We start from the raw sequence: 11,128 nt of genomic DNA on the forward strand, positions 1-11,128 counted from the left end.
TCGTGGGCGTGGGGTTGCCTAGCAGCGTGACGGTGTCTCCTTCATGCAGAGCCAGCTCTCGGCTGGGGTGGAGGTTGGGCTGTCCCCTCAGAGGGCTGTAGCTGTAGACAGACCACGAACTGAAGGACACACACACACACAGGATAGCAAAGGACATAAAGACACCTGGTCTCAGGAACTAGAGGCGCTGAGGGTGCTGCAGCACCCCCTGCTGACAGCACGGGAATATAAAATGACATGACTTGAAAATCCACCACCGCGGCGCCGCCCCGGAACATGAAGCCCCCCCCCCCCCCAGCACCCCCCCTGATAAAATATGTTCCTGCGTTATGTAAAGAGGAATTAAACATTTGAAACATTCGACCGCCAAGATACACTGTCAAGATGTGTTTCAGCTCTTCAGTGACTGACTGTCCTTTGAATTCTAAAAAAACACACACCAATACCATTTTAGCCTCCTGGCATGACGAGGGACTTTTCGACTGAGAGAACCGCTGAGGAGGCAGTGAGTCAGATCGATAGCCAGTTAACGGACTTGTTGACACGGGGTGTGATTTGGCGCTAGTGGCCCGTGTCTCTCTAAAAGCTCACCGGTCGGTTCGATCCACTCTCCTCATGTGTGATAGGAGTTCTCTGGCCAGAGGAGGCGGGGTCTGTGTGGAGCAGGCTGTGGTCAGTTCCTGTGTGGGTGGGGTCTATCCGGAAGGGGGTGTGGTTTCCCCTGTGGACGGTGGAGACCTTGGCAGCGTGAAGGCCGTTAGTACCAAGCGTCTGGACAGCGATGTGGACCGGACCACACAGGTCCACGTTCTCCAGAATACACTGGCAGGAGGGACACACACAGCCTTATCTCAGCTACACACACATCACACATCTTATTTATGTGGTGACGTCGACAAATTCGATACAGATTGGAATTCAATTGTCTTTATTTCTTAAGGCTGGTCGAAATATGTCTGTGTACTGTACATCTTTCTTCATTGATTTGTTACCTTGGTGCATGCTGAGCTCATGACAGACTTGTGGAACTCCCCGTTGACATGAATCTGAGGGAGAGAGCACACACACACACGCACACAAATGCACACACACACACACATGCACACAAAATGCACAGCCACGCACACACCCACACATCAGTCTCTACTGTACAGAGAGTGTAGGGTTACTGAGTGAACATGTATCCAGGTATTTTTGGTTCCTCTGTGGTGCCTACCCTGTATCCATACACAAAGGTGCCGTTGCTGCAGCCAAGCTCATCAAGTGGCGGCCTCTCCCAGCCAATCATAAGGCTGCTCTGTCCCACCGTCTTGATGACATCAACGGAACCCACCTCAGCAGGTGCTCTGGGGAGAGGGCGGGACAAAGATGGCAGAAATGCAGTTATCGGTTACTTAATAAACAGGACATTCTTGAATTTGTATTCATAGGTTTCTAGAAAATCTTTAATACAACAAGTAACATCGTAAATTGCCAACACACAAACACAGCCAACCAGTGTATGTATGTATGTAAGTATGGTGTATGACCTTCATCTGATGCATTGCCAACCTACCTTGTTTGGCTCTGTTTGATCTGGCGGAGGAAGGTGTGACTAACACCCCTCTGTCTCTCAGGATGTGCTGTTCTTCCCCACGGAGGGGGGAGTGGCGGGGGTGGAGTGGAGCCCTCTGGAGGGGGGGGCAGGGGTACGGCTGTCAGACAAGGTGGAATAAGGGGCCGGTGTGTCAGGGGCAGATTGGCAGCGTGCGACAGGCTTGGGTACTTGGGAGTTAGGAGTGGGGTTGCTTGTCGGGGGCAGTTCTTCTCGGGGCAGTTTTGAACAAAGCTGTGGCAGTCCGTTTCCTAACAGTCTGGGCCATGAGAGTGGGGGCCAAAAGCCCAAGAGGGGTAAAACTCAGAGGGGCAGTTGACCTGGTTGGGGTAGAACTGAGGGGGGTAACTGAGGTAGTGGTGGCAGTAGCTGCCTTTTCAGTGCTGGGTGCTGGTCTGGACAGGGACCCAAGGTCGGAGGGGGTTATCGTCATGGTGACAACGGAGGGGGTATTTCTTGTGGGCTGCTTTCTTCAGCACTGCTGGTGGCAGTTGGGGTACTGGAGAAGACATGTTTGGGTCTGCTAGTGACAGAAGCCTTGTTAAGAGTAGGTATTGAGGAGATGTGTTTGGGTCGGTTAGGTGCTACAGTGCTGATTTGGACATTCACTGTGGTCCTGGGGGCCAGAGTCATCTCTCTTGTAGCTGGCACAGAGAGGCCTATCCTGGGCTGCTGGCCTGAGGCTCTGCCCCTGGTGTGGTTCTCCACCTCCCCTGCCTCCACTCTCCTCACTGAGGCCTTAGGGGAGAACAAACCAGGGTTATGTCCTGTGTTTGGTGTTCTCAGGCTCACTTCAGGCTAACATTGTGGCGTTGCTACACTGAATGTTCTACTGTCCAGCTGCAGAGGAGAATAGAATAGAATGTGGTGTTTACCTGGTAGCTCTGGAACAGGGTGTTCTGCAGCTGCAGCTGGAGGTTCATGATCTTCTCAGGGCTGCTCAGCCTCCTGCCCACACCTAGCCATCTCTCAGGGGCCTCCCCTTTCTCCCCCTCTTGGTACAGTCCGTGTCTGTCTGCGGATGCTGTGACCTGGACTGGACCAACTTTGGAAGTTTGCGTCAGAGGGGTGTTGAGTGGACTTTGATCTGCTGAGGTCAGACACAGGCTCGTGTCGTCACCGCTGTCATTCTGGGGCGCAGGTGAACTCAAGCTCTACAGACAGAACAAAATAGTGGGGTAAGCCCCTTGGAGATAGACATGGAAAGCCCTTACATCTGGACTGAGAACCCCCATCCCCACATCCCCTTACAGTTTCAGATGGTACAGTCCATACCTGTGTTGAGCTGAACACATGTGAGGTGTTGGGTGTCTCAGACAAAGCGGGAACAGCAGTTAACTGAGGCTGGAGGAGTTGGTCTTGCAGCGCTGTGCTGGAGACTGGAGCGTATTCTCCGATTGGGTCTTTAAGTGCTTTACCAGTTGCAGGAATGTGTGCTGTGGTGTACTCTGGTAGGGTTGTCTTGTGTCCTGGTGAGAAGGTTGTGGTGTACTCTGGTAGGGTTGTCTTGTGTCCTGGTGAGAAGGTTGTGGTGTACTCTGGTAGGGTTGTCTTGTGTCCTGGTGAGAAGGTTGTGGTGTACTCTGGTAGGGTTGTCTTGTGTCCTGGTGAGAAGGTTGTGGTGTACTCTGGTAGGGTTGTCTTGTGTCCTGGTGAGAAGGTTGTGGTGTAGTCCTGCAGTGCTGTGTCATTGAGAAGGTCCTCAGCCTCCAGAATGAGGGGGAGGTCCAGACAGCCAGACCGACGCAGGGCCCGCATCATCTGGGCCAACACACGGTTCCTCTGCTGACACTTCACCACCAGGCATGACAGCTTGGCCTGCCGTTGGACAGAACAGGTGTCAGTCAAGGCTAAAACATGACAGAGTGACACGCCATTGGACAAAGCAAATGTCAGTCATGACTGTGGGGAATCCCATTCTTTCACTCAAAATTAAAATCAGGCAGCCAGGCCTGCCATTGGACAGAACAGAGGTCACTCAAGGTAAAAACAAGACAGTCTTGCCAGCCATTGGACAGATAAGGACCGTGCTTCTGCCATTCTGACCTTGAGAGGAGCCATATCCAGATCAGTCTGGCTCTTCTTCCTGAGGAGAACGTCGTACTGGAAACACACACAAACACATATCATAAAAAAGAAATACCAGTGGATGTAATGTAGGGTGCTTCAGTGCTTGTGGTGCTCACACATAATCGTTTACCTTAGCTCTGATGTCATCATACCTCGCCCTGAGCGAGGTGAATGTGTCTTTCTGTTCCTCCCTGCTCTCTTTCTCTCTCCTCAGGGCTGTGTACTCTAAGTTCAACTCCTGCAGAGCCACCGTCTGTGAGATTAAACACACACACAGTCACACATTGCACAGTGCGTTCTCAGTGAAAACCCATTAGGGTAGATGTAGGGAAGTCCACAACAGCATCACAAGATGACAAGTAACATACACACCTTGGCATTGAGTTGAGCCTGTAGCATGGTGAGATGTTCCTCTGCCTGTGCCTTCAGGGAGAGAGCATCGCTCTTCTCCCTCTGCAGTCTAGTCACCCTGTCATGCATCTCTCTCACCTACACCCAACACACAGTTAGTTCACAAACATCCATTGATGAGCCTGAGTTAGCCTATTTTGGTATAATTTAGTTTAGATTAGTGTAGATTAGATTTAGTTTATCTTAGCCCAGCCTATTACTGTTACTTCACATCCATAATCAGATTATTGGTTAGCAAAACACAGATAGCATTGGCCTGATAGGGGAAGAGGTTTGCTCTCTCCATCCGTACCTCTGTCCTTAGCTTGTCGTGTTCCCGATTGGTCTCCTCCTCCTCCTCCTTCGCTCCCTCTCTCATCCTCCTCACGTCATTGGCTGCCTGCTGTGCTCTTTTCTCTGCCTCCACGCTTCTGGCCTCAGACACACCCAGCTCATGGTAGCACCTCTGGACCTGTACACACACACACACACACACATGCAGATTTACCAAAACCCAACCCAGATTCGGATCCGAGACGAAAGGCTCTGACCTATGGGACTGATCAAACCAAGAGGAAACATTTCCATACCTCTGATTGGCTCCTCTGCAGCTCCTCTTGCGACCTCCTGAGTTCTGCACCCGTCGCTTCAACCTCCCTCATCAGCTGACTGTGTCCCTCCTTCCTCCTCCCTGACTCCCCCTCTTCCTCCCTCACCATTCGCTCCCCTGGGAGCTCCTCCCTTCCTCCACTCCCCCCATCCTAGACACAAGAACAAACAACAGCTTAATTCAATGACTTGCAGACATACAGCAGAAGTTTATATGAAAACATGAAAATATGAAATATGGCATCAGAGAAAGACAGAGACACAGACCTAGATATAACGGTACTTCTTAGACAGAGTAGTGAGGGCGAAGAGCAGAGAGTCCTCTCATACCTGACCAGACTGGAGGGAGGAGACCGTAACATGACATCTCTGAGTGGCATCGCCATCTATCCTCGTTGGCATGCCGACCTGGCTCTGATTGGCCACCCGGCTCTGACTCGGCCCCTCTGAGTGAAGCAGCTTCTGAAGGCTGGTGACGTCTGTCTGCAGCCGGTCTCTCTCTTCTCTGAGTCCACGTAGTGAGTTTGTTAGTTGGTCTTTCTTTTCTTTTTCACCGCAGAGAGACGTTGCCAGCTTGTCTCTCTCCTCCTCTAGGTCACAGAGTGACTGGACCAAAGCGTCTCGCTCTTCGGTCAAAGTGCACATGGATCGAGTCAGCTGGTCTCTCTCTTCTTTCAGACCGCAGAGAGACCGTTCTACCTGGTCTCGCTCCTTCTCTAACCCATGGAGGGATTGCGTCACGTGCTCTCTCTCTTTCTCAGAAACAAAGTGGTCTCGCTCCTCCTTGAGAGAGCCCACAGACTGACTTAAGCGGTCCCTCTCCTCTTTCAGACCGCTCATGGAGCGCATCATCTTGTCTCTCTCCTCTCTCACGCCACAGAGAGACCTGGTCAGCAGGTCTCTCTCCTGCTTAAGAGCCTGTAGAGACAGGGTGACCTGGTCTCTCTCCTCCTTCAGGACCCAGAGGGAGCGCGTCAGCTGGTGCTTGTCATCCGTCTGACCCTGGAGAGAGCGTCCCAGCTCCCTCTGCTCCTCCCTCAGGGCGCTGACGGACCGCAGCAGCTCCTCCGCGGCCGAGCGCTCGCCCCGTGAACCGCTGGCTGTGCCGCTCCCATCCTCACCCTTCGGAGGGTTTCCTGACGTGACCACGCGGTCGTCTAAGTTTGGACCACTCGGTAGCTCTGTCGTCGGATGCTTGTTTTGTTGACCGCAAACCGGGCTTGGGTCTACCCGTAGTCCGTTCTCTAACTCGGCTGCAGGTTCAGGCGGCTGAACGTGAACTGATACGACCGCACGGTTGACCTGAGAGGGAACGCTAACTGGCTTGACTGGTCCTTCACTCTGAGGTGGATCATTCACTGACCCACCGCCACGGTCACCCTGACCGCTCTCTGACCCTGTTGCATGGTCGCTCGGAAGCTCCATCAGACCGCACCCTGACTCGAGCGCGTCGTGGACCTGCGGTCCCCGTATCTGACCACTGTTGTTTAGCCTCTGCTGCAGGTCCATGATGGTGTTGAGGTCGTCCTCGGTCTTCCTGGTCAGCTCAGCGATGAGGCAGACCTGCTCCTCGTTGTCCTGCTCCAGCCTGGCCCCGTCCCTTTCCAGCCCCAACACCTGCAGCCTGAGCTGGGCAAGCTCACGCTCCGCCTCCCCCTCTTGGAGCTCCAGGTGGGCCAGTAACTCCTGGATTCGCCCGGCCAGGGCACGGTTCTCTTGGTTCAGGGCCAGGGCCAGGTCGTCTTGGGCCAGGGCAAAGAGATCACCTTCGGGGGGTGTGGAAGGGGAGGAGGATGGGAGAACTTCCTGGGTTGGGGCATGGGACAGGGGATGTCCGTGTATTTGGCTGTTTCCTGACACACGTACTTCTCCCACTGAACACCTCAGCTCTGCCTTGGAGGCCCCCTCTCCCGCCTGCTCCCTGAGTTGGAGTTTCAGTCGGGCGTTCTCCAGGGACAGCCTCTGCAGCTGCTGTTGGGTGTGGAGCAGCGCGTTATCCAGCTGGTCCCGCTGGTCCCGCTGGTCCCTCAAGCCATCCAGGTCTCCTCCCAGGCTCCTGTAGGCCTCCCTCAGGGCCTCCGTCTCCTCACTGCCCTCCGCCTCGCCCAGGCCCAGAGACGGGAACCCTGGGCCCCAGTCCCCCAGACTGTCCCCTTGACTGAGGCTGAACGCCCCCACCTCCGATGTGGAGGTCACTAGGGAGAGCAGGCTGGGTTTGGGGCTGGGTTTGGGTTTGGGGCTACGGTGGCCTGAGAGGTTCAGGAGGTCTGGTTTGGGCAGAGGTAAGGTGGAACTGTCAGGTTTGGCTGTGGTATGCTGTTTCGCTGTGTCATCCTCCTGTGAGCACTTGGCTGTCCCCCGGTGGTTAAGAGAGGGAGGTGCACTCAGCAGTGACAGGCCCTCCTGCTGGTTCAGGGACAGTAAAACAACATGTACTTGTTAGATCAGTAGATAGAGAGACACAGACATTCAAAATGTATCCAATTCAGTATTATTTTCTCTCTCTCTCTCTCTCTTTCTCTCTCTCTCTCACACACACACACACACACACAAATACACTATACTACCAAACACATGGCCTGTGTCAGCTGTGTACAGGATCTGTACTTTACTAGCACGATAATCTAATAAATCTCATCCATTCCATTATCCGAATGCATAAGATTTGCACATTATTAAAAAATCCATAATCCTTACTCATAACTCATAACACCTTCCCATTCAACCGTTTTAAATGGTGGGAACCATGTACAATGCATTGCTGAATACACAAAAACACTTGCACACCTGATTTTTATCTAAGGATGCATATTCATCAAAAGTAACAGAATTCTCAACAACACAGGAATGGATTCCAGCGTCATCTTGCTTTACCTGGTCTGAGCAGTTCAGTGGGCCTGGTTGTCCCATGGGAGGGGGGCTGGACTGTGGGACAACAGGGGCAGAAGACAGGCTGGAGTTGTGGTTGGGGCTGGGGCTGGGGCTAGGGCTGGGGCCTTCAGGGACAGGAGTCTGTGAGGCCTTCCTGGGGTTCTGGCCGAGGCTCCTGTGGAGGCGCAGGTTCTCCTCCTGCAGCTCCTCCACCTCCTCCGTCAGGGAGCTCTCTGCCAGCTTTAGCCTGTGCACCCCCGCCCGCATCTCCTCCATCTTACAGGACAAGAAGTGGCTGTTCTCCTGTGCTTCCTGCAGCTGTTCCGCCAACCCCCTCCGCTCGGCCTCCCCCTGCTCATCTCTCTCCAGCAGCGCCCTGAGGTCCTCCTGGAGGCTGAGGATGAACCCCCGCAGTCGGGCCTCGCAGCCGCTCTCCTCCTTGTCGTACCTCGCCCGGCCCTCCTCTCCTCCTCTCAGTCCCTTCATCCCCCTGTCCTCCGTATCCTCTCCCCCTTTCACAATGTCCGCCCTCCCTCCTTCTCTCTCTCCCTCTAGCGGGGGCCCGGGCTTCGGTTGCGAGCGCCGTCCGACGCCCCTCCTCCTCTCCGTCGCCTCTTCCTCTTCTTCTCCGCCCTCCTCTCCCTCTCCCTCTCCCCTCAGGTGCGCGAGTCTCTCGGTGGCCGTCTTCTTGAGGGCGGGTACTGCGGCGGAGGCCGCAGACATGGTGAGCTCCAGCAGACGTCGCTCCAGGAGGTGGATGCGGGCCTGCAGGCCCTGCTCCCGGTCCCTGGACAGGCTGAGCTTGTGCTGCAGCTGGGTCTTGAAGTGCTCGAAGTAGTGCGACTGGCGAGCCATCTCCTCCTCTTTGGCCTTCAGCTGGGCCTGGCAGCGCTGCAGTCGGACTCGCCACACACGCTCCCCTCGCTCCTTCTCCTGAGACTGATGGAGGGGGGGAGGGAGAGACAGAGAGACAAAAAGACACATAAAAAGAGAGAGAGAGAAAGAAAAGAAACAGAGGGTGAGGGAGAGAGAGATACAAAGCAAGAAAGAGAGATGGGGGTTACACAAACATTACACAGAAACACAAATACAGACCGAAACAAAAGTTTATCAGACCAGTATGAAAGCTTTAGTCTAGCAGGTGTTTCATAGTTTATAGCCTCCTCTTATGTAACTGCTAATAAAGTTTGCTCTTTCAGCTCACCATGGTCCTGACTTCATCTTTGAGCGCATATAGCCGCTCATCCAGCCTCTGGCGTTGCATTCTGGGACAGTGGAGGGCTGACGTGGCGGTGAGGTCATCCACCTTGTGCTGCAGACTACTCTCTGACACCTCCAGCTCTCTGATCCTGGATGACAAACACAGCAGACGCAGGCTCACATAACAGTAGCGATTAGCATCCTAGCATTGGCATCCTAGCATAAGTAGCCTAGTACTGGCTTCCTACAGTAGCATTAGCATCCTAACATTAGCATCCTAAAATGTTGACATTGTCAAATTAGTACTTGACATTACTATTAGCTTGAGCATTAGCTTAACTACTTTTCATTCTTTAGAAAATAGCACTAGGTTAGCACAGTGGCATGACATGAATAGATTATATAATATTGTTTTCACCTTTCAGGAAACTCAGCCATGTAACAAACTCCAACCCATTGAAAGAACACAGCTAGCAGTGTGCCGGTGAAACAGCATGCATTGGGGTTGAGTGTGTGTGATACATGATCCGATGGTGGCCATATGTGAGTGTAGTAGTACCTAAGTGTGTGTCATGACATGAGACACCACCCACCCCTTCCCCCCTCCTCCGCCCCCCTTTCTCTCACCTGTTCCTCAGAGCACCTTCGGACTCTGTGATGGAGTTGACCTTGTCTCTCAGGCTGTGTTCTAGAACTTTCACTCTCTCAGACAGGACACTGAGGGCCTGGCCAGGGGGACCCGTCGCCACGGTTACTGACCCGCTTCCACTTTCAGGGTCGGACATGGTCACCTGACCCTCCGTATGTGTGCTCACTGGTGGGTGGTATTTTCCTGAATCTGCAGAACATTTGCTATAGTTTTGATATCATTGGTGTCACAAAAAATGCACACTTTTTATTGGTTACCAACCCTCCTTCACACACACACACATACACACATTCTCGCTGCTTCTCTCATTATCTGTTATTTTCACCTTTTCCCTCATTTTTAAAATGTATTTTAGTAGTTCACACACACCACACACACTACACACTGTATTATTCAGGACATCAGCAGCTTGGTGGCAGCTAGACTGTCCAAAGGTGTCTCTCAGGTTACCCCTCCTACTCTCCCCTCCTCTCTCCCCTCCTCTCTCCCCTCCTCTCTCCCCTCCTCTCTCCCCTCCTCTCTCCCCTCCTCTCTCCCTTCCTCTCTCTCCTCCTCTCTCCCCTCCTCTCTCCCCTCCTTTCTCCCCTCCTCTCTCCCCTCCTCTCTCCCTTCCTCTCTCCCTTCCTCTCTCCCTTCCTCTCTCCCCTCTCTCCTCCTCTCTCCCCTCCTCTCTCCCCTCCTCTCTCCCCTCCTTTCTCCCTTCCTCTCTCCCCTCCTTTCTCCGTTCCTCTCTCCCTTCCTCTCTCCCCTCTCTCCTCCTCTCTCCCCTCCTCTCTCCCCTCCTCTCTCCCCTCCTTTCTCCCTTCCTCTCTCCCCTCCTTTCTCCGTTCCACTCTCCCTTCCTCTCTCCCCTCTCTCCTCCTCTCTCCCCTCCTCTCTCCTCCTCTCTCTCCTCCTCTCTCCCCTCCTCTCTCCCCTCCTCTCTCCCCTCCTCTCTCCCTTCCTCTCTCCCTTCCTCTCTCCCTTCCTCTCTCCCCTCTCTCCTCCTCTCTCCCCTCCTCTCTCCCCTCCTCTCTCCCCTCCTCTCTCCCTTCCTCTCTCCCCTCCTTTCTCCCTTCCTCTCTCCCCTCCTTTCTCCCTTCCTCTCTCCCCTCCTCTCTCCCTTCCTCTCTCCCTTCCTCTCTCCCCTCTCTCCTCCTCTCTCCCCTCCTCTCTCCCTTCCTCTCTCCCCTCCTTTCTCCCTTCCTCTCTCCCCTCCTCTCTCCCTTCCTCTCTCCCTTCCTCTCTCCCCTCCTCTCTTCTCTCTCCCCTCCTCTCTCCCCAAACTTTGTAGCACAATGGCGTGTGATGTTTTTGTCTCCTTGTGGGCCGGGCGCAAGCAATAAAGCTTTCTTAAATTGTTCACCGACTGTGCAATGCTTGATAGATTAATATTTCTGACAGTTCCCTCCTCTCCTCCCTTCTATACTCCTCTCCTCTTTCCTCCTCTCTTCCTCTTTCCTCTCCTCCACTCTCTTCTGTCCTCTGCCCTGGCACCTCTCCCCACCCCTCCTCTCCTCAACCAAAATAAGCCCCGCCCCATGACAGGACCAGCCCCTCCCACGCAGTTCGTCTACCAGTTACAGCATGGTTACAGCTTAACTGGGATTAGACCAAGAATGCCACCAATGAGTAACACATACACAGGACAGGTCAGCTCTGAAGGTTGTTGTTGGTTAATATAGTATGATCTTCAGATCAAACACTTCAGATTACATTACTGTTAGGTGTATTGGGGTATATTAAACGAGATTCTTTAGAGTGAC

The 11,128-nt window shown here is 53.5% G+C and overlaps 1 protein-coding gene across 1 annotated transcript; it reads right to left on the bottom strand.

The window, feature by feature from the left end:
• Window positions 1–1,561: 1,561 nt before the first annotated feature.
• On the bottom strand, window positions 1,562–9,519 carry LOC134032850 (rootletin-like). The gene is made up of 13 exons (XM_062476906.1): window positions 9,362–9,519; window positions 8,739–8,883; window positions 8,199–8,473; window positions 7,538–8,006; window positions 4,994–7,069; window positions 4,645–4,815; window positions 4,368–4,526; window positions 4,037–4,153; window positions 3,795–3,917; window positions 3,641–3,697; window positions 2,870–3,412; window positions 2,470–2,748; window positions 1,562–2,332 (listed from the first exon to the last, which is right to left on the bottom strand). The coding sequence occupies exons 1-13, from the start codon at window positions 9,517–9,519 to the stop codon at window positions 2,024–2,026; spliced, it is 4,881 nt and encodes a 1,626-aa protein (XP_062332890.1). The 3' UTR covers window positions 1,562–2,023.
• Window positions 9,520–11,128: the final 1,609 nt, after the last annotated feature.

This window comes from Osmerus eperlanus, chromosome 13 (genome assembly GCF_963692335.1).
Source record: "Osmerus eperlanus chromosome 13, fOsmEpe2.1, whole genome shotgun sequence".
In the NCBI taxonomy this organism is placed as follows: domain Eukaryota; kingdom Metazoa; phylum Chordata; class Actinopteri; order Osmeriformes; family Osmeridae; genus Osmerus; species Osmerus eperlanus.

Excerpts from the sequence above, each read along its gene's own strand:
- LOC134032850 (XM_062476906.1), bottom strand. The coding sequence starts at position 9,519 with ATGTCCGACCCTGAAAGTGGAAGCGGGTCAGTAACCGTGGCGACGGGT. Across the intron at positions 4,527-4,644 it reads TGCAGAGGAGCCAATCAGAG|GTCCAGAGGTGCTACCATGA; the intron begins GTATGGAAATGT and ends GTGTGTGTACAG. Across the intron at positions 2,749-2,869 it reads ATGTGTTCAGCTCAACACAG|AGCTTGAGTTCACCTGCGCC; the intron begins GTATGGACTGTA and ends TTCTGTCTGTAG.